Source organism: Vulpes vulpes, chromosome 10, assembly GCF_048418805.1.
Source record: "Vulpes vulpes isolate BD-2025 chromosome 10, VulVul3, whole genome shotgun sequence".
Classification (NCBI taxonomy): domain Eukaryota; kingdom Metazoa; phylum Chordata; class Mammalia; order Carnivora; family Canidae; genus Vulpes; species Vulpes vulpes.
The window spans coordinates 79,166,076-79,190,006 of record NC_132789.1 but is presented as its reverse complement, the minus strand read 5'-3'; the positions used below and the strand labels follow the sequence as shown (position 1 = coordinate 79,190,006).

The 23,931-nt window shown below is 40.0% G+C and overlaps 1 protein-coding gene across 1 annotated transcript in view; it reads left to right on the top strand.

Moving 5' to 3' along the window:
• Positions 1-22,100, top strand: part of PAH (phenylalanine hydroxylase) — a 76,022-nt gene extending 53,922 nt beyond the window's left edge. Inside the window, exons 6-13 of the mRNA XM_026013097.2 lie at positions 3,092-3,288; positions 5,465-5,600; positions 6,675-6,744; positions 12,173-12,229; positions 14,108-14,203; positions 14,664-14,797; positions 17,998-18,113; positions 20,259-22,100. Of these exons, the coding sequence (XP_025868882.1) occupies positions 3,092-3,288; positions 5,465-5,600; positions 6,675-6,744; positions 12,173-12,229; positions 14,108-14,203; positions 14,664-14,797; positions 17,998-18,113; positions 20,259-20,302 (850 nt within the window). The 3' untranslated portion in view covers positions 20,303-22,100. The remainder of the gene's footprint in view (positions 1-3,091; positions 3,289-5,464; positions 5,601-6,674; positions 6,745-12,172; positions 12,230-14,107; positions 14,204-14,663; positions 14,798-17,997; positions 18,114-20,258) is intronic.
• The last annotated feature ends 1,831 nt before the right edge of the window (positions 22,101-23,931 follow it).

Sequence of the window (23,931 nt, the reverse complement as noted above, 5' to 3'; positions counted from 1 at the left end):
ATGTAGACTGGATGAATGGGTCAGCAAGAAGTAACCTTTAGGCTGAGATTAAAGATTGAGTTGGAGTTTATAGCCAAAGAGAATGGAGGTAGTGAATGAGAGGATGGGGCTGGTTAGCTCCATGGCTTTTGCTTTGAGATGTGAATATTTGGGGTCAGAGTGAATTACTATAGAAAATAAAAAAGCAGCTAAGTCCCCTCACTGCTAGCTACCCTCTTCTCTGCCCATCTGCCATGTAACACTCTGACTGCCCTGACCAAGAACATTTAATAAATCTTAAAACATTAGTTTGAAGGCCACTGATAAATTACAGTTGTGTCTTGGGACACCAAATTTTTTATCTTGTAATAATTACATGAGTGGGAGGACCTGAAGTAAAATAAGACACCAAAGATAGGGAAGGCTATGCCATGTGCCAGAGTATCTTGAGTGCCATATTTGATAGGTGGAATAATTCAGAAACAATATTTTCTACTGAAAACTTTTTTTTGAAGATAGATTCTAATTGGTTTGACTAGAAATTTCCTTTTCATTTTAAACCAAATTGACACTCTTCCTAAAATATCTTAGTTTATTTTACTTAATGAGATCATGACTTGGTAAAAATAATTGACAATTTCTTCAAAGACCAAGGATCTCATAGAAACTCAGGTCTCTTGATTGAAATCGTGGATGGAATAAGATGTTCTATGTTTAATTGCTAAGTAGACCATGGAAGTTGGTTTGTATGTGTGAGAGACAGAAAATAAATTCTGAAATACTTAGTATATGCAGGCAGCACTTTAGATATGACTTAATTTGTTTGCCATTACAACATTACAAGATATGTATGTATATATATATATATATATATATATATATATATATATATATCAGAAAGTGACAATAACTTGCTCAAGATCCCACACTCGTTCCTTCCTCCCTTCCTCCCTCTGACTCTGGAGTCCTCTACATTGGCCTCAGTCTCTTGCATCGGTCTCATCTCTTTTGGAGGTGAGCCCTGTGCCACTGGGCTGAAACTCCAACTCACTCAGAGGTTCTATCTCTTTCCAACAGAATCCACACGAGTTTTCTCACTGAGTCTCATTGGTTCGGAGCAGGACATGGGCCCATCTCTCACCAAGTCTGTATGACTAAGGAAATGAGACAGTCTAATTAGCCAGACCTGGTCACTGCCCAGGTGGGAGTGGTAGAGTCTCCTTCTACCCGAACCTCAGACTGAGAGGGGAGGAGAGTGCTTTACTGAAAGAATGGAGAAGGTATATTGAACCCCTGGAACAGCAAATATCAACCAGGGGGACATCTTGGTACCCAGGATATTACTATCTCTTAAAATTTTGTTACAAAGTAGCAAATATCTTTCTTTTTAAATAAGAATCTGGTCTATGGCCATACCACCCTGAACGCGCCCAATCTCGTCTAAATAAGAATCCGTTATAATGATAATTATGCATTCATTACCCAATGGTATCATTGATCAGCACCAAGATTAGGTAATTTATATATAGTGTTTCACCTAATTTTCTTCTATGCCCTCCAAATATTTATCATTAACCCATGTAGCAGCTGCACACACTAGGCTTAGAAAGGTTTATTAAATTTCTAGGAACACTTGAGTGACTCAATGGTTGAGCATCTGCCTTCAGCTCAGGGCATGATCCTGGAGTCCCAGGATGGAGTCCCACATTGGGATCCCTGCAGAGAGCCTGCTTCTCCCTCTGCCTGTATCTCTGTCTCTTTCTCCCTCTGTGTGTGTCTCTTATAAATAAATAAATAAATAAATAAATAAATAAATAAATCTTTAAAAAAGTTTCTAGAGGCTATTCAGCTAGGCACTGCCAGAACCAACTAGTGAACCCATCCCTGTTCATCATCAAAGCCTGCTTTTTACTTCCATTAGCACTTAGCCTTAAAATAATGGTGCATCCTCAGGCAGGGGCTTACCTGATGTGCTCTTCACAATCCCTAGTGGCCATTACAGGGTCTTCTGAGATTATCCTGCTTCCAATTCTTAAGCAAAAATCTGTCTTTCACCCCTAATCCCTGCCTACCTTTCTGTGGAACATACAGTGACTGTGTTAATGCCCTTGGATGAGCTACAACTTTGAAAGGGCAGGAGAAACCTACTTTGGGACCTGAAGATGATCCATAATTTTGAAGTAAACAGCTCTGCCTTGTCCCAGACATTGTGTACCCTGTTAGGAAATAGGCCTACAGTGCAAAGAACAGTGACAGGTTTTTAAAGTCAGGCTTTGTTTGATTTTCATTTGTTTTTACTGTTGAGAACACAGTAAAATGTTTTTCAAAAATACCCTTTGAACTAATGAGTCTCAAACTATACTCTGTCCCCTGGGAGCTTATTGGAATCCAGATGCCTTGGCTTTCCCTCCCCCACAGATTCAGGATCTCCGGGGCAGGATCCAACATAGACTTTAACCAGGTCCCTGTAGTTCTATGTGTCATAGCAGAAGATGCTACATAGGCAGATCTTATACCTAGCATGTGTTTAAATACCTTTATAACTTCCTAAGGTCAGAAATAGCAAATCTAGCCATGCTTACTAAGCAAGGGTCTCAAACTCACAGTCTACATATTAAATTCACTTTACCCCCCAAGATATAATTATGCTAGTTGACACAATAGAAACCAGGACATTGCTTTACTTGAACTTGGATGCCTTTATTTAGAAACAGGATGCATTCTTCAGTTGTCTTGGCCTCACCATCTTATTGTCCATACCTACTACTTTACCAATTTGTGTTACCTGCCGGGTTCCTGCAGTTAAGCAAACTTCTACCCTGGTAAAAATTGGAAAGATGGGATAGCTGAAAGTCCAAGTGATTTCCAAAAGTGAGGCAGAGATCTCCTTGGTGTGGTTGGTGAGTTGAGAGCTTGTATCATTGCTTTAACCAAATTGTATGAATGTTTCCTATATTATGAAGTAGACTTTTCCTCTTACAGATAACTTATGAAATCCCCTGTAGTCCGGGTGGCAGTAGCTCACAGACCCTGAACCTATCTCTCTCTGCTAATGCTCCTTCCTCTTTACACTTGCCCTACTGAGGTCAGATATTTCATACGTGTATTGCAGTGGGCAGCCCATCCCTCAAGTGGAATACACTGAGGAAGAAAAGAAAACATGGGGGACAGTATTCAGAACCCTGAAGTCCTTGTATAAAACCCACGCTTGCTACGAGCACAATCATATCTTCCCACTTCTGGAAAAATACTGTGGCTTCCGTGAAGATAACATCCCCCAGTTGGAAGAGGTTTCTCAATTTCTGCAGAGTAAGTCTACTTCAGGGACAAAAGTGAGGAGGAAAAGGGAGGGGAAAGGGAATAAAGTAAATTGAGGCCAGTGTGAGTGTATTTGTGGTAAATAATACATGCAAGTTGCTTCTCAGAAAAACAAAGTTCACTCTTGTGTCCTGCCTCACCATTATCTTCCACTTTTTGTGGGAGGCATCATCCAAGACAAAGCATCATGTGTAGATTTTCCCATATCCATGTCTCTGAAAAGCACTTTTTCCTGGACTCACAGCACCAGGTGCCCAGGCGGGGCTCTACTAGTAGTTTCCGCTGTGTTGTGAGATGGTTGCTATGTGCATCTGTGTAAGAAATGTACTCTCTGTGGCAATGCTGAAAGCCCTGAGCTCTAAGTCTGTGCATTCAACTGGTATGACTCTTGCTTTAACTGTCTCCAGTGGAAGAGGACTTGCCTCAGTTTAGTCATCTGTCAAATAGAGACTATCTCTTGGGGAAACCGTGGGAATGAAATAAGACATTGCAGTTGAAAACACCCAGCATAGTGCTACATATACAGTAGGTGCTCAGTGAATCTGGACTGATTGGAATCTGAGTAGCTCTGTGGGGAAATACATTATTGGGATGGCTGACCTCTGCATATTATTTCCAAGTGAGGTAAGTATTTTCCTCTCTACCAGAAAACATTAATGAAGCAAAACCAAAATAAAACTATCAGCTAACACATATTAAATACCCAATATGTGCCAGGTAGAATGAGAGAAAGTGGGAAGATAGACCACAGGTTTACAGAAATGAAGAAGTTTCTATGGCTCCGAGCTATGTGGAGATGGTATGTAGCCAGCTCTGGAGCAAAGAGCCAGGGAAATTCCGTGGCAGGGAGGAAAGTGGAGGCTGGGATAGTTTGGGGATGGGCTAGGTGACCTTTTGGGTCCCTTCTATTTAGACAGTCTCTAGTTATCAGATAAAGAAGGGAACAAGAGGTCAAGCAGGGTGAATTTCAGTCTGAAGGTCCAGGGAACATAGGAAGAGGGGCAAGGAGGTCCTAAAGACATTCTCTGGCTGATTATCCATGTTTCCATGGCCAACAGCGAGACAATAAAATGGTGATACTAGCAGCTGGGGAGTTATAGAGAAGTAATTAAGAGGATAGATTTTGAAGCCAGATTGATCGTAGTTGTAACCTTGGACAAGAAATTTAACTTCTCTGTGTCTTAGCTTCCCCATCTGTAAAGAGGAAAGACTACGAACCTCTAACTTATAGGGTTATTAGGAGAATTGGTTAGTATTTATAAAGTGCCAAGAACAATGTCTGACATATGGTGGGCAGTATACAGTGTTAGCTATCTTCATCATCATCATCATCATCATCATCATTATCATCATCACTGTGATTATTATTCTCCTTCCAAGTTTGAAACAAATTGACAGACAGATAAAGGAGCCAGAGAGAGGATCAACATGTCAACTTTATTACTGCTAAAAGCTACTTGAAGAATGTAGTATGGATATACAAACAAAATGGAATTTCTAATACTTCACCTCTGAATTACATAAACTTTCCTGCCAATTCACTGTTGAAGTGTAGATTCTGTTGCTTGGCCCAAAGGAGACCAGAATGCTCTCTGTGCTCTTCTGTGGGAAGACAGTCAGGAGAGAAAGGGCCAAAGAGGTCAAACTGAGAATATTCCTTTTCTTTTCCCACATGTTCCAATCACAGAAGTTCCTGCTCTTTCTTGAGTGTAGTGTGTGAGGGGCAGTAGAGAAGCTGGAAGTGTTCCTTTCGTACTCTTCCCTTCTGGAAGAGGAATGAAAATTCCCTCCCCAGTCTAGATACTTGAGAAATAAGGAATACGTATTTCATCTTAATAAACATTAATGAAAGCTAAATTTATTAAATGTCTCCAATGTGCTAAGGCTCTGTGCTAAGCACTTTATTAGCTCACTTGATTCCTGAAATAACCCTAGTAAATATCTATTCACATTTTTCAGAGGAGGAAATGAGGCTCAGAGAAATGAAGTTACTTGACTCAAATTGCCCAGCCACAATGTGTAGGGGCAGAGATGTGAAGCCAAATCTACCTGGCATCAACACTGATGCTGCTAGACAGCTGGGAGCATTGCTTCCCTACCCATAGGTATCCAGGAGCCTCTGGGCTCTGCCATGATGGGCTTTGAATTTTCTTTCTCTCCATCCCAGCTTGCACTGGATTCCGCCTCCGACCTGTGGCTGGCCTGCTTTCCTCTCGGGATTTCTTGGGTGGCTTGGCTTTCCGAGTCTTCCACTGCACTCAGTACATCAGACATGGGTCCAAACCTATGTATACACCTGAACCGTGAGTATTCTTCTCCTGTTACCAGTATCCAATCACAGTAAGCACCATTGCTTGTCACTCCAGGAATGATGTTTGCATTCATGGAGGGCTGATCCACAGGACTAGTTTTCTGAATGGTTTGGTGTTAGCACAAAGAGAGAGATCATCTCTCCTGGGTATTTTCTCTGTCCAAATAGATCATATCGATTGGTGATTTGGGCATCTTGTGAACTACCAATTCAGATCCTCCCTGGTCATGGGAGTATGAGATAACATTCAAGCGCCAAAGGGATTGTAGGAGTCAGACTATGATGTTCCAAATGTGAACAAGAACAAGTGGTGGCCAAACTATCTCAATACATCCAGAATATACATCTAGTTTATTCTCATCTTTTTATGTCTAGATGTGTCTTATCTCGAGGTAGAGAATGGCTGACCACTGTGCCCCTGACTTTGGGATTTAGCCATCTTCTTAATAAAATAGAACTTATGCATCTATACAAAACATTTAGGATGCCCCAAATGTTTATTTTCCTGTCCACAAGGTTTATATCTACAAATCAGAAAAGATCTCTTCCTAATGAACCTGGCACATAAAGTGTCAAATAAATGTAAATTTTCTTTGCTGACTGACTGTTGCCCCCTTCTAGAATAAGAAAAGAATAGCACTATTGTTTTAATTTAATTTTTATTTCTCATGAGGAATAATTAAGCAAGTTGCATCTTCCCAGGATGTCAATAACAAGATGAAGACTTGGGGTAGGAAGCGTTCATGGTCCACAGTTTGCTCAGGTGTATGGGAGGAGGTCCATAGGAATATTGGCTCTTCTTTTCTGCACCCCACTGAGCATGCGCCTAAGACCCCTTGGTTGCTGTTCCCTGACTTGCCTCTTACTTTTATTTCCCCTTCTTCCTTTTCTTTTGTATGTTACCTCATCTGATCCCAAACTTTGTACACCACTATGAGTGGGAGTGAGATCATAAACTTAAACAGCGTACTTGCTTTCTACCTGCCCATTTCTCATGTAGAAAGACTGAGTCTGGCTTGGTTGATAACCCTAATTACTTCCAAGCTCTGTGCTTTATGTCTTTCAGTGACATCTGCCATGAGCTGTTGGGACACGTGCCCTTGTTTTCAGATCGCAGCTTTGCCCAGTTTTCCCAGGTAAGGAATGGATCATTTTGGCCTTTTAATTAATCATAGGATTGAGACCTGGATTGCTCAAATGAATTGAACCCATGGAGGGGCTCTTGTGTCCTGTGCAAGAGTGGAAACCAGATATAGTTTTGTGATCCCACTGGGATGGGCATATGGTCCCATGGAGGTTCTCAGTCCAGGGACCACAGCATGGGGTCGGTGAATCACTCATCCTCTGTATTACATATGTGCTGTTGAATTTGCTAATCTCACTTGTCCTACCAGGCTTAGTTTAAGAGCCTTTTCATGCATGAATGCCTGTTTTATCCCCACATGGAAGTAACTTTACCTTCTTCCAAGTTCTCCTGGCACCTTTCTTCTCCAATTTTGGGCCTTGCCACTTCCTACCTTGTCAGGCAGTCATTCTTACATGCTTCAATTAAAGAAGATAATTATTTGCTGAGAGTCCAATGCCAATAGCCTAACTCACAGCTGGCAAAAACTGATGAAATAGTTGTTTTTCTTCCTGTCCACAAAGTTTATAACTACAAATCAGAAAAGATCTCTTCCTAATGAACCTGGCACATAAAGTGCCAAATAAAGGTAAATTTTCTTCTCTGACTGACTGTTGCCCCCTTCTAGAATAAGAAAAGAACAGCACTACACTATTGTTTTAATTTAATTTTTATTTCTCATGGGGAATAATAAGCATGTTGCATCTGCCCAGGATGTCAATAACAAGATGAGGACTTGGGGTGGGACTCAACAAGATGACATTACCATCAAAGCAACAAGCTAGCCCTTGATTCATCTACCATAATAGTGAGCTTTTTACATGAGAGAAAGAATCCTAATAATTCCTTCAGGGCACTGAAAGGCTAAATCATGGTTGGGTAGCTGGGATTATGGGAAAATTGAATGATGCACCCACACATCACACCGTGCCACCAACCAGCTGTATGACCTGTGTGCCTCAGTCTCCACAAATGAGAATTAATACAAAGCTTTAACTATCAATATTCTTCCTCATAGGGAAGGTTAAAAATCTGATGGAATGAGTCATAAGCAAATATTGGACCAAATATGAATTTCAGAGTAATAGGATTGTGTGTGAATTTTATAAGCTATTTCCCTCAGCTAGAAGAAATAAATATTTTCATTGTTGATTAAAGAGACTACCACTTAATATCCGAAACAAACAAAAAAAGATGAATTAACTAAATGCCTACTACGTAAGGGAGAATTGCACACAATCTCTCTCCAAACAAAGAAAACTTGCTTTTATGTGAGGTTTGGGGAACTGTGGTGTTCAGATATTGTTGGAGTTTTACAAGTGGAGTGCTTGGGGATTGGCCAAATTTTAACTCAGAAGTGTCACCATTGGGCTGAGGCTGTTGTTGACTGTCTGACTTGACTTTCAGAAGCATGGTTCCTGCTGTCAAGATGTCACTGATTGCTTGGAACAGCTTTAAAACTGGGATTTGTTCCTATGGTCAAAGAATAATTAGTCTTTTTCTTAGAGAATAGGAACTTTTTATTCTCACTACCAGGAGTTATTCTGCTCAGTCAGAGGCTGACAGTCCTCCTTAAGCCATTTCCATTTGGATGGGCCCCCAGAGGAATGGACAATTATCTGAGTCAACAGATAGATGCTACTGGCCCAGTAGTGTCACATCCTTCCAACTTACACCTGGACAGTCCCAAGGCAGGGTGTCATTTTGAAAGTTCCCTGAGCACAGTTTTTCTGGACCTAAAAGGAGGACTTGCTTCCTACTAGAGTGCAAGATGGAATGGGGATGAAGCACAGGGAAGTCTTTAGACCCCTTATTTTAGGCAAGCTTTGGGCTCACAAAGCGTGGTGACTGTGAGGGGCACCTGGGCAACTCAATTGATTGTCTGCTTTCAGCTCAGGTCATGATCCAAGGTCCTAGGATCAAACACTGCATTGGGTTCCCAGTGCTCAGCGGGGAGCCTGCTTCTCCCCCTCCTTCTGCTGCTCCCACTGCTTGTGCTCTCTCTCTCTCTCAGATAAATAAATAAAATCTTAAAAGAATTACTTTCTTAAACAAACAAACAAAAAGAATGGTGACCATGAGAACAGAGCACTGTTTCAATGGCTTTTGTTAGACTCTGGTATGCCTGGACAGGATGGATGGAGCAGAGATGACAGGAGGGACAAGAGAGGAGAGCCAGGTCATCTGAATTTAATTCACTTTAACTCAGCATTTTCTCAGCATGTAATATGGGCCAGGGTTTGGCTCAGAGAGGGATACAGAGATGAAGACCATGTGGCCTCTTGCTTCAAAGTAAGCCCAATTCTTTGTCCTTCTCTGTCTATACCAATTCCTTTGATTATCTCACCTAAACTCAGGGTGTTAAATGTCCTCTCTATCCTGATGACAAACACATTTGTATCTTCAGCCCAGACTTCAGTCCCCAAACTCAAACTCATGTATCCAACCACCGACTCAATCTCTCCACTTGAATGTCTATTAGCCATCTGTGGTCATACTGTCCAAAACTGAATTCCTGATCTTCCTGTTAAAACCTTCTCCAACCATAGTCTTCTCTATGTTAGTTCATGGTAACTCCATCCTTTCAGTTGTTCAAAACAAAAGCACTTAGAGGACATGTTTTACTTCTTTCTCTCTCCAATACCTCTAACCAATCTTTCTGAAAGTTGTATGTGTTTTTCCTTCAAAATATGTGTAGAATCGGACCATTCTCCATCAACATCCACTGTTACCAAACTGGTCTCAGCCACTATTGTTTCTCACTGTGGAACTGAGGGTGCCTCCTAACTGGTCTATATGCCTCTACTCTTGATCCCCTACACTGTCTTCTCACATAGCAGCCAAAGTAAATCTTGGATGACATAAATCAGATCTTGCCGCTTCTTTGCTCAAAACCTTGCAGTGGCTCCCATTTCACTGAAAGGAAAATCCTAAACCTTAAAATAGCCAAAAAAGGTTCTATAGGACTAAACTCCAGATCCCTCTTTTTTTTTCCCCTTTGAAAAAACTGTTTACTTTTTTCCAAATAGTATTCCAAATATGTGTTTTACAAAGGTCACTATGGTTCAAAAACATCCTATGGAAGAAAGTATCTTTATAGACATTGGGAAATAATTTTAATAAAGGAAAAAGTTCATATTTATCTAGATGTGGCTATGTTCCATAGGAAGATTTAAGCAACCAAAGTGCCAAGACAAAAACACAGTGGCTTTTCTTGCCACACAAAATATTGATAATCTTCCCTTATAGGATATTCTTAATTGTGAATTGAGACAAGTAATAGATGGCATATGACCTTTAGAAGTAGAGCTCCAACGGATAAGGGGACAGGAGAGTCAAGCATCAGAACGAATTCAACTGAAATATCAACTGGCTTTGACCCCAACCAAACTCAAAGTCCAGCTAGAGGCCCATTAGAGATAAACAGAAATTGTAGTATCACTTTTACATGGTTGTGCCACTTAACACTATTAAACCCAATCTATCTGGATCAAAGCTAAGCACACCCCCATCACTAGTTCGGTCCTCGTCCGATGTTTATGAAGGCTCCACATTATAGCTTAGTTCATCTTGGGGGAAGAGGACCTTCCAAGTTCTCAGAAGAAGCCATCTTAAATCTCTGTCTGAACCTTCTTTTACCCTGCCCTCCGATCTCCCACCCTGAGGCAGGTCAGTCTCACCAAAGAGGTATGGCTTCTGTCATCATCTCATGGAAATTAGTTCTGAATAACATTAGAGAAAGATCAATGGGAGCAGCATTTGGCTTTAAGACAAAGGAATGTGCCTACTCCAGCCCCTCCCAAATCAGAATGAATTCCATATTCTCCCTTCTACTGCTATAAAGATCTCCCATCTAAAAGCTCCCCCTCTTTCTCCTCAGGTCCCTCTTTGATAGAACCTGCCACTCTCCCCACTCTTATTCTGTTCTACCCTTATTGGTCCCTTCCTGTTATTTGAACTTACTGACATTTCTCCTACTTAGAGAGCTGTTTTACTGGCTGTACATGTGATCTGTATGATGCTCTTCCCTCAGATGTCAGTAGAGCCAACAACCTTGCTTCCATCAACTCTTTGGTCAAATATCATCTTCTCGATACTTACTCTGAAATCTTTTTCAAATTTCAGTCCCTCCTCCCCCATTCTTCTGGCACTCCCACTCCCCCTGTCCCTTTCTTCTTTTGTTTCTTCTTTCCAAACAACTTATTTCTCCTAATATACCTAATATGCTTATTATTTATTGTCTGCCTCCCCCCACTTAAATGTAAACACCATGAGTGAGGTCCAGGATCTTTATTGACTTTGTACACTGCCAACTACATAACAGGCATTCAATAAGCATTTTGGAATGAATCAATGTACATAGGAGGGAAAGAAAATATATTCATTTGTATATATACACTCTGTCTGATACAAGGCAGGCTGGGGAAAATTTGTAAAAAGGACAAAGACAAAGAGACCACTAGGGGAATTCTATAATTGGAGCTGTAACGAGAAGTGGTCCATAGCATTTCATACTCTCCAGCTAGTATTTATCTGGAAGCATGTATGGCAAGCATTTGTCAGCAATTCTCCTGTGGTGTCTTCAAGATACATGATTAAGGCACTCATCTTGTATTCCAAGAATGTTCCTCTTGAGCTTCGGGAAAATAATCACTGAGCTGGAATCAAGGAATGGAGTTTTATTTATTTTTTTTATTGGAGTTCAATTTGCCAACATATAGCATAATACCCAGTGCTCATCCCATCAAGTGCCCCCCACTCAGTGCCCGTCACCCAGTCACCCCCACCCCCCGCCCACCTCCCCTTCCACTACCCCTAATTTGTTCCCCAGAGTTAGGAGTCTCTCATGTTCTGTCTCCCTTTCTGATATTTCCCACTCATTTTTTCTCCTTTCCCCTTTATTCCCTTCTACTATTTTTTTATATTCCCCAAATGAATGAGACCATATAACGTTTGTCCTTCTCCAATTGGCTTATTTCACTCAGCATAATACCCTCCAGTTCCATCCACGTCGAAGCAAATGGTGGGTATTTGTCGTTTTTAATGGCTGAGCAATATTTCAGTGTATACATATACCACATCTTCTTTATCCATTCATCTTTCGATGGAGACCGAGGCAAGGAATGGAGTTTTAGACACAACCTACTGTGTGACCTTCAGTGGGTCACCTCCCTTCTCTGTGCCTCAGTTTTCTTATTTGTAAATACAAAAAAAAAAAAAAACAAGTGATGAAGTAAGGTTTTCTGCTCTGGAGATCTATAATTCTATGATGTGTGGCTAGGGAAGACTTAACAGAACAATCAGGGTCTCTCTGGGCCCTTCTGAAGACCTCTAGTTACCCATCCCCTTCCTATGGTCAAGCAGAAGGTTGGAGCTGAGGGTGAAGTTTGAAGTTAGGAAGACCCAGCCATGCCAATGACTCTGTTTCTCTACAATTACAGGAAATTGGCCTTGCTTCTCTTGGTGCACCTGATGAGTATATTGAGAAACTCGCCACGGTAAGTCCTTTCTGCCCCTGGTGGATAGTGAGAATGCAATAGGCTATAGCACTCAGGTTTTCACAGCCTTGATCCTCCCTCTGAAAGCCAGGTCACTGGGGGGAAAATATCAGAATGTGCTGACTTACATTTACACAAGTGAAATGTATATATTTTCCTTAATGGTCTGAGTTTGAAATCAGCTGCATGCAAAGTTTACATGTAATTAAAAAAGTAACTTCAACACCAATAGGCTGTAATGATAGCCTTAGAGAAACTTCGGGCATAAAGTGTGTGTGGTGTGTGGTGTGGGGTGTGGGGGGTGGGAATAGCCTGGATTCATGGCTGTGAAGAGGAAATATTTACTCTCTATCTTTGTGCTGGAGCCAGCGTTGGGAATCTCTCCTTTATTAGACGGGTGGAAATAGAGGTGGGCTTTCCTCATCTTATCAAACACTTCCTTCTCCCCAGTGAATATGATGACTCTCATCCAGTGAAGCATGGAATCAGCTACTCTGCTCAGGAGGGAGTTTTCTTCCTACAGACTCTTTTCCAACTTAAGTTCGTCCCTCCCCAGCATCTGAGCCATGTTTCCCATAATTTGCTCAGCCTAGAAGATGAAAATTAAAGCTTTGTAAGGGAACTAGGGAACACAATGAATACAAATTTAAATTTATCATTAATATGTGTCAGTTTAGAAGTTTATGAATTCGGTTTATCAGAAGGGCAAAAACTCCCAGAAGTTTCTCTCTCACTGACCAGCGCTCTGATACCCTGAGCAAGTGACTTCTGCTTCCTCATCTTTAAAAATGATTATATTAGTTTATGTTCTGGAAAAAGTATATCATATGAGTCTGAAGAGTTAAGTGTGTGTGTGAACATGAATTTTTAAATATCAGATTCTATGTGAGAAGCAGCTTTTAAAGAAGTTGAAAAGCTTAATATAAACGCTCACTTGTAGGAAGAAAATAAACTCAAAACTCATAGCATCATGTCACCTGCTGTGACAATGATAAGAGTAGTCATTGCCAACCTAACTTCTCAAAAAATTATCCAAAAAAATTTTTTTCCTATTGATACACTGGGTTGGGAACAGTTCTAGGTTCTTGCTCTTTGATCTGCTGTGTAACTGGGTGCATGTTGCTTGACCTCTCTGGGCTGAAAACACATCATCTGTATGTGAGGTCAGGCTGACTAAGCTGAGAAGTTTCTCAGATTTAACATTATCTAGTGCAATAAACAGACTTAGCTAGTAACGCATCTCTAATTCTCTGAGACTATAACTGTCTCCAGCAGCTAATTGACCCCAAAGTTTCTCTTGGCCCCGGTCAGTAGGGTTATGCCTGGATTACAGAATCATCTTCCCCAGGCCAGGCATCTAGGATATGTTGGCCTGGGAGTTGTTTAAAGAAAAGGACTTGGTTATTCGAGGAGGATAAGTGCAGTTGATGGCAGTACATCAGAAACCCCCCAAGTGTTAGCAAGTGTTAGCAGGATGCCCTCAATGATTTTATCACTAGGTAGTGATCTCCTACCTCCCATGACTGAATTTTATGGGATTGCATGGAAAGTCTGACCAACTAAAGGGGACATCTCATTTTAGTTAATGCCACAGAGAAGAAAGCAAAAGGAGTTGAGGAGTTCCTGTCATATAGGGTTACCTGTTGGGATATCTTCTTGAGGAGTTCTCGATACTTCTTTGCTTCCTATCACATCATACATTCAGCCAACTCTGGATTCAACCAGTGACTGGACAGAGTAAGACATAGGACATGGAGAAGTGACCCCAGGTCACGGTGATTCAGAGAACAGAGCTGGGCAGTGCCTGTCCTTAGCCTTGAGGCATCTGCTACACTTCCCTTCCTTGGAGTGTGCTCTCAACTTCACTTTCCATTCCAGATTTACTGGTTTACTGTGGAATTTGGCCTCTGCAAACAAGGAGACTCCATAAAAGCATATGGTGCTGGACTCCTATCATCTTTTGGTGAATTACAGGTATGACCCCATTTATACCCATTTTGAGATTCAACCCAGGGGTTAATCCTCAAGTGATTGGTATCTTAGCAGCTATGATTTGTTCATGACTTTGGGTGTTAGATGTAGAAATTGAGCTGCAAGTCTATGAGTCTACAAAGCAGAAGGGCTTCCTGACCCCAAAAGGCCGAGCTCTGCATACAGATGTATGCAAATACATATGGTTGGCCCTAACATCTCTACTGATCACCTCACATGAAAATGGCTAGAGGGATTTACTCCCTTCTATCTGGACTGTAGACTTTAGATGGGCCATGAAGGGTAGGATCTGGTATAGGGAAATTTAGTTTACTGAATTTGGGTTGGGGTGTGGAAAGAATCGGGACAAGATGGAAGAAGGTATACAAATAGCCTATGGAGAGGTAGCAGAAACACTTGACCCTGATTTAACTGTGAAAACTTTGCACTTGCTGCCCTGCAGTACTGCTTGTCTGACAAGCCAAAGCTTCTCCCCCTGGAGCTGGAGAAGACAGCCATCCAAGAGTACACTGTCACAGAGTTCCAGCCCCTGTATTACGTGGCTGAGAGTTTTAATGATGCAAAGGAGAAAGTAAGGTGAGGTGGTGACCAAGATGGGGTCAGAAGCTCTTGGGGCCTCTGGATCTGGTCTCGTGCTTCTGTGGGTGGTTGTCCAGGAGAGTGGACTCCAATGCTTATAGCAATGGTGTGTAGCAGGCAGAGCTTCCCAACCCTTGTCCCTTTCCATTCTCTGTTTGGGAGGGGTTCTTTAATAGGACCCCATATCACAGATTATTGTCTGGACATATTGACCCCTGCAGACAACCCTGCCACTGGATCTATGCTTTAGTCCAGCTGCCAAGTCCAGGCACTGAACTCTCCTGTGTACACAGTAGCCACAGAAGGCCCCCAACAACTCATTCCTAGGAATCTTCTAACCTGGGGGAATCCCTAGTTCTCTTTATTCTCCTGCATCATTCACCATGCCAACTCCTTCAAATCTTCACCCCCATGTAACCTTTTCCATGTGTCTTTCTCTAACCAATTTGTTTAAAACCCCTACCCAGTCCCACCCCATACTCCTTACCCACTTCTGCAATTTATTTTTCTCCTTAGTACCTGCTAATGCTGAATATAGTATATGACTTAAGCTCCATTTGTGTAGGAATTTTTGTCCTTTCTCTTTTCCTGTTTTTTTTCCCAGTCTGTTTTTTCCCAATATATAGTGAGCATGCAATAAGCAATAGGCAAATCATCAGTCTCAGAGGCAATTCAACAAAAGGCTTATGGAGATGGAAAGGTAGCAGGACTCCCATTCTCAGCCCTCTGAGCTGAGAGGGCTCAGCATATATATATATATATATATATATATATATATATATATATATATACACACACACACACACACACATATATATTTCATATATATATATTTCATATATATATTTCATATATATTTAATATATATTTCATATATATACACATATATATTTATATATATACATATACATATATATGTGTGTGTGTGTATATATATATATATATATATATATATATATATATATATATATGTTTCTGCAACCCCATGAAGTTGGGTGTGCCAGCTTCCACTGCACTGTGCTTTGGTGATGGAGTGTAAAAGCTGGCCCACAGGTCCACATGGTTGGGCCTACGATGACTCTCTCATATCTCTCCAGGGCCTTCAAGTTCTCTTAGTTACTTATTTCTAGTTAATTCCTGAATATCCACCCCTTACTGGGAGCCTAACCTTCCTCTAATCCTAATGATTCCTCCCTGCCATTCCTGGGACCCTTTTATGGTTATAGGTTTCAATGGATTTTTCCATTACCCCATCTGGATAATAATAAGAAGGAGGAAGAGGAGAAGCAAGTTAAATATCCAACACCTAGTTATGCACCAAACATTGTTCTAAATGCTTTTCATGTACTGATTCATTTAATCTTCAGATAAGACTATGAAGTTTGCAGGTGGGGTGCAGAAGTGTAGAAGGGATAGGAGACTCACCCAGGGTCATACAGCTAGTAAGTGGTTGACCCAGGGTTTAGACCAAGGCAGTGGGGCTTAGAGCCAGAACCCATAACCACTCAAATGGGCCCTCCTGATGATGACTTTCTAACCTGGGAAGTGATCAGTCCCAGACCATCAGGGAAGAGCTTGCAGAACCTGGACTTTTAGGCCTTTGAAATCCCACCTGCTATGTCAGTGCCCACAGCCCAGAGGAGACACCCAGAAAAACTCCATCCTACTGAGAGTGACTCACAGAGTCAAAGGGAATGCTGGAAAACAGGGTTCAGAAAAGGAAGTGATTCTCTCAGAATCTCCCACCTAAGAGAAACCAGCCTCAGCCATTTTCAGTTTCAAGATTCAAGTTCTAAGCATAAAGAAACAATGCTGGGTGTGGTCACATGCCCACTGCCTGGCTAGAGGAAGGGTGGGCCCTGAGACAGACTGCCTAGCCAAAGCACTTCTAGTGGCATAGATGCAGATTGCCTGAAACAAAGATGAGGTGAACTATGGGAATAAGAGGGAAGAAATGCAGAGTGGGACAAATCACAGACATGCATTATATGCTTCATGTCACCAGCAGGGTTGAGGAAGCTCTTATCAGAGGAGGAGAGTTGGAGAGACATAGTTAATCATTTGTTCTTCATGAATCCCTAGTAACTAGTGAAAGAGAGCAGCTAACACTCATGTAGCACGTACTCTATACTATAATAGCACTTGCTACGACCATCTCAGGTAGTACTTGCTCCAGTTTTATAGAGGAAGGACACTGAGGTGCAGCCTGCAAGGGCTGTCATTGGCAGAGGTGAGTTTGAGCCCAGAGCCTGGCTCTGGAACTTGGGTTTCCAGCCACTATGATCCACCACTCTTGCCAGACTTGGGGAGCCCACGAGTTTCCCTTAGAATTATCATCTCAGTATGGCAGCTTCAACACTCAGCAGAAGCCAACTTAGAAATATCATTTGTGATGTTCTTGCAGTTTATAGGCTATGTGGGGACATCTTATTAATTACATTGCTTGATGTCCCTCATAAGGCTCTCCTGGTACATTCCTCCCAGACCCAGAAATGCATCAAGAAGGCAAAGAAGTGAAGAGCACAGACCAGAGTCAGACTACCTGAGTCTCTTCTCAGCTGCATGATTTATTGCCAGTATGACCTTGGTAGTCACTGAACCTCCCCAAACCTCAGTTTTCTCATCAGTAAAATAAAGATAGTAGTAGTACCTTCCTTCTAAGGGTTTTATGAATATTAAATCAGGGATGATAGTTGTAAAGAACATAGAACAATTAGGGCTTCACATAGCATTTAGTACAGAAGAGGCATGCAGATCATGTTAAATTTCATTAATAACATAGTGTTTTCTTCCATTCTTGAGAGCTGTGTTTCCCTCCTTGGATTGATTTCCAAGCCTCTCATAGCTTACTTATTTCTATAGCATTCTTTGGATAGATTTATTTGTTCTTTTGATTTTCTTTAATGGTAAGAATTTTGGCCTTAATGTATTCTGTGCTTTTATTATAAGCTTCTCTGCCCTTTTGGAGATTGGTAACTAAATAGGCATGTGCCTATGTGTGTTTGTATATACACTGAGACATATGCAGCACACAGAGGCTGCCCAAGGGGATCTCACTAGAACTCCATTTCACCTCTCACCCTGGTTTCTAAAGCCCCTGTTCTAGTGAGATTTAAGTAAAATACCACTGAGAAATCTTTTAGGATTTTTTTTCCCTGAATTGTGCCCTTTACTGAGCTCTGTGGATTTGGTTTCAGGAATTTTGCTGCTACCATCCCACGGCCTTTCTCAGTTCGTTATGACCCATACACTCAAAGAATTGAGGTCTTGGACAATACGCAGCAACTTAAAATTTTGGCCGACTCCATCAACAGTAAGTAACTTACACCCCAGGAGACCACTCTCTTTACCAGAAATAAAGTTGTATTTCCTAACCCTCACCATAGGAACAATAAGAAATTAATCATAAATTTCACCATAAGAAATTTATTAAATATTGAATGAGGGAGAAAAGCATCTCCAGGTAAGCCATTTGTTTGTCGAGGGAGGAAAACCTTGGGATAAAGGCCAGAATTGCTTTGAGTATCTTCTCTTCTTTAACTTTCCTAGATTCCACCCTATGTCCTACCACCGTATCAGCCTTCCACTCTGGCAGGTCACTACCATGTTCCTCTTTCTCCTTTGCCTCCACTATGTTTCTTCTAAGCATACAATGGGTATTGCTGTGCCTGGAATTTCAGCCCTTACAAGGCAGGTTCTAGCTATTTTCTAGCTATTTTATTGGCCATCTATTAGCTCATCCATGGGCCTTCCACTCTTCCAGGACAATGAGGATAGTATAATAGTTGCTCATAAAAAACAACAGTGTTAAATTGTTCTTCATTGGATTCTCCTTCTAGTACTTCAAACCTTCAAACTCCCCTCCAGCAACACTGACCAGCTTTTACTTCCCATACTGCCTCCTGGCTTCTGGCCTTTGTTCATGTAGTTCTTTATGTTTATTTATTTATTCATTCATTTTTATTTAAATTCAATTAGCCAACAAATTCTTTATGTTTAAAATACTCTCATCCCTATTCTCGTTTAGATGTCCCCAATTCCAGTTCATCTTTTAAGTCTTTTGTAGGTATCTCTTCTGTAAGAAGACTAGTTTGGGTGTCCCTCCTCTGTCTTGGCAATCTCACAGATCCCTCACTCAGAGCACATATCACTATATTGTTTTATAATTACGTATTTGTCTGACTCTCCAACAAGACCTGAGTAGAAGACTAGATTGGGTTCACTGTCAAATCTCTGGTAACTAGCCCTAGTCCTAAAAAAAAAAGTATATTAGGTCCTCAAGCGTTATTAAATGGATGAATGAAACCACTGAGGGAACGAGCAGCCTAAACGGAGGAATTCTAGGCCAAGTGGAGTTTCCTACCTTATGTAACACTAACAAAGGCCAAAAAAAGGCAGATGGGCTTGAAGTATCCCTCTAGGACCCCAATGATGTTTCCTGCTGCCACTTCCAGTAGTAGTAGAACCATCCCTGGCCATTGTAGTCATTCCCTATTAGGTATAGCCCCCTGTGATCAGACAGTTTGAAGAAGTCCAAGGCTTATTCATCACCACCTCATAGACCCCATTTTGGACTCTCAGCTGGAATAGATATGTTCACCTGAGGAGGCCAGCCAACTGCTCTAGGGGCTGGAATGTAAGATAGAGGGGTCAGTCCATAGCTGCTTTGTCTCTCTTTCTTATTTACCCTGAAAAGTTAAAAGTAACTCCAAAGGTTATTGTTTCTTAGAGAACTTTCAAATCATAGAATAGCACATTTAGGAATTAAAGGGTCCTTAGTGACCTTATGTAAGACCCTATTACCTTTCTATACTTCTGTTCCCTCAGGATCTAGGAGAAAGCAAGGCCTGTCCATCTCAGGGCCCCTTACACTTCTTTGAAGTGTCTTTATTCCTGTGGCCTGTAGGCATATGAATATGGCATGAATAGGAGCAGCTCCATCTTAGTCCAGTAGTCTAGCAATCTAGGTTGAGTTATCTATGGAGATCATGCATTTTCAAACCTAGTATACATCAGAATCAGTTGGAGAGCTAGTTAAAAATAAACAGTGCTGATTCATAGTCTCAGATTAAATTTACTAAATTGTGGTAATTTGTGTGAGTTTGTATTTGTAATAAGGCCCTAGGTGCTTCTGACCCAGGAGGTTCATATGAACCACACTTTCATGTTTCATGGCTTAGGTCCTTATAAGTACCTATAGATGGTACTGTAAAAGAAAAAGAGAGAAAACAGTTAACTCCTTCCAGGAAAGAAGGAGCTAATTACGTTAAAGTTTGTAAATCCATATGCTGTAACTGCCCAAATCCTGTCTCCATAACTAATTTGTAAGCTCCTTGAAGGTTGGGGTGGTACTCTGCGTATTCTTATATCCCACTGATTCCCTAATGTGTTACACACTGTAGAAATTTAAAGCATGTTTTATCATGATGTGAGTGGCCCATTGTTTTTTTCTTTGTAGGTGAAGTTGGAATCCTTTGTAGTGCCCTCCAGAAAATAAAGTGAAACCCATGGACAAAACCTGTCAACTGAGAATCTGTTCATGGAAATCCAACTACTTTCATTTCATCTGAAAAAGTTTGAAAAGCAAACCTTAATTTGAATTGACAGCCTTTAATCCTTTTTGGAACAAGATGGAGGATGAACAAATCAAAATAACTTGAAATGACAGCATATTAATACATACCCAAAAGCATAATCTTTTGGGGTCATTTTTGATTTAAAGATGATAATCCTATACTCTCAATTCAGTTAAAATCAATAATCTGTCACATTTCATCAAAGTTAATTAAAATTGGGACCTGATTTGCTCAAGCTTCATATATGCTTTTGTTACTTGCCATAGAAAATTCCTGAAGGAATATATATCACTCAGTGTAAAACACAAGCCTGTCATTAGAATTGAATTTGTTGATTTAATGTAAATCTTAACCTACAAAAGTCATTTTCTATTTCAGTAAACTATGATTCTAGTTATTGCTGTGCCTTACCCATGTAGATTTCCTTTAATTCATGAGCCCATTAAAATAGTTATAAAAATCGAAGTTCATAGCATAATATGAAAGCATTTCTGTGTAGTTTATTGGACTCATAGATACTGTTGTAGAAGGTAATAGAACTCCTCACCTGACTCTCACAACTTTCAATATCATTTTCCAATTAATTGTTATCTGGTTTGGAGATATTTTGCAGACATGTGTGATGCAACAGATGCTAACCAAAGGCTTAGCTGAGAGATATTCCATAATACTCATTGATATAATAAAGGCATACATTATTAAAAAGCAAATCCTCAAACAAAAGTGAGAATTTTAGTTATGTTTTAAAAAAGACTAGTGGTTAGAAAATTTTGCAGTTTCAAATGTTTCTTAGAAGGAAATATTCATCTCCATTGCCTGAGAAATACTTTAACTGGATAATCTTGTGACATGAAAAAATGATCAGCCTCAGATTTCCAATCCATTACAGGTCACTGTGATAACCTAAGTTATGTCTGGATGGCCAACAGACTGATTTCTTTCTTTTTTTTTTTTTTTTTAACAGACTGATTTCTGTTGGCATATGTTTTACTGAGAAACAGCAGGGAGAATAGTAGCATCTTTAAAGCTATGCTGAAATTTTCATGCCACTTTAACACTCTATTTTGGAAATAGTTAAATCTTAAAGGATTTGCATAGTATTTCTTCACATGTGATTCTCAGACCAGCTATATCATCATCAACAATAAATCCTGGGCACATCCCAGTTCTATCCAACTAGAATATCTGGGGATGGAGCACTAAGATCTGTATTTTTAAGTATCCCAGGTGGTTTTTTTTTTTAAATTATGGCCAGCCAAGTCCATTTGGTACATTACATTTGATAAAACTTGACTTCTGGTGGCTAATTCTGCCAATTGCTGATTATGTCCCCTTGCAAAATTTACTTTGGATCTCGGTTTTACTTGAGCAATGAAGGAGTTTAACTGGATAAATCAAGTTTTCTTACAGTCTTGGAATACAATTCAAATGCTGACATATGTCTTTAAACAGATGTCCCTGATCCACTAACAGTGGGTAATAATACCAGCCCAAATATCCTACCTGGGTGGAAAGAGCAATTTGGTCTGATGTATCTGAGATCGCATTGTTTGAAGTTGGGTTTTCACCCCTGTGTTTATTTCCTCATGCCTCTGTAGAACCCATTGACAAATGTTTATTCTAGAAGTGGTAATGTTCTTTTTTCTGGTTTCTTTAGACCCCAAACACTCTGCAAAGGGACTATTTTGATAAATATCTCTGTACAATAAACATATATCAGAGAACCTCTTGATTTTGGAACTAAAATATTTTATAGTATTTTAGACTAGATATCTTATTTTGTAGTGATTTTTAGTCTTACTGAAAAATTTAATGTGTTTTAAGATAAAGCTTAGGTTTAGTTTGCAATTTTGCAGAAAGAATTACATACTGAATAGAAGATAGTCTTTGATTTTTTTAGTAATGTGTTACCTAGTACTTAGCTCTTTTTATCTGGATATATAAACCCAACCAACAGTAAAGGATTCAATATATTTTCATGTGTCAGTATTATCATCTGTTTAATATTTAGTAAATGAGCTCTTTTTAAAGAAACAATAGTAATGCTTTACTGATAGTTATCCTATTGTGTCCAAAAAGGAGAAATACATGTGAGAACATTCAAATTTTTAGTACTAGTGTTCAATAAGTTTCTAAAAGGATGAATTTAAATTTCAGTTCTAGGTTCCTAAGTCATATGACTTAACTGTGTATCAAAAAATCTACACTAAAATGTCAACTTCATAATATCATGAATCTTGCCTGTCTTCATCTCTAAAAGCCTTAGCATGAATTACATAGTAGGTGCTTAATAATCTTTAAAAAAATTTCTGAGTGAGGCAAATCATAGATGGTGTAGTGAAGATTATCTCACAAATAGGCTATTTTGCAAGAAAAAGTTGAGAAATAACTAAATTTGCAATTTTTCCCTTTTAAATGCTGTAGAACATTTTGCATCTTAATCTAATTTATGGTCTAAAAAAAGATACTGTGCTTTTAGACTAGATTATGGCTAGGTGGTTTGTATATATACTGCTTCAACAATAACTGGCATATTAAAGTTCTTAATAAATGTTTATTAATTAATATAGGAAGCAAAATTGCATAGATGAAATGTTTTGGTTACTCAGTGGGGCTGACATGGTCAAAAGCGATGACTGACTTGCCTAATGATTGCAAAAAATTACAAAGGAAAAAATAAGAAAGGGTATAAAAATGGACTCAGCAAAAGAAAGAGAAAAGAAAATGATCAAAGCTTCTTTCCAGTGGAATGTGTACCCACCCCACTCCCACCACACACACAAAATCCCTGCCTTTTAATAGCTTTCCTGTGTAGTTTCTTTATATGTGCTGCTCAAACAAGCGCATTTTTGTGTAGTTTCAAAAACTATAAACAAGTAGATTTGATATATACTAGTAATGGTTATCATAGTTTCTGTGCTGTGAATTTTCTCATTTGTAATCTTACATTCAACTCTTGTAGCTCCAAGATACAATTTACCATCTCACGTGTAGTAAGCTTGAAGAATAAGCTCAGAGTGATAAGTAATTGCAGAGAATGTTAAATCTAGCCGTCCAGTGTGCACGTGCACACGCGTGCACACACACACACACACACACACACACAAAACTCTTCTCTACAGTACAATTCCTCCTTGTTCAGGGTTACTTTTCAACAATTCTTCAACTGTATGTTTCTTACACATGGTTTCCTTTATGACAAAAGTCTCTAAGTAATAGAACATTCATGGGAAAAAGTACAGAAAGATGGACCTCCCTCAGTCCTGGGATGGAGCCTGACTGGGGTTCTGTGCTCAGCACAGAATCTGCTTGGGATTCTCTCTCCTTCTCCTTCTGCCCTTCTCCCTGCACACAATGCTCTCTCTCTGAAATAAATAAATAAATCATTAAAAAAAGTTGTACCTTCCAGAAAGATGGATGGATTTCTTAAGTCTCTGAGTTGAAGATGTTGCTGCAGGAAGTGTAACACCTGCTTATTTTCCACTTTGCCTAAATGGATAAGAGGTAAATGATTATAGCTTGAACTTCAGCCTTTATTTTTTTTCTCAGATAATT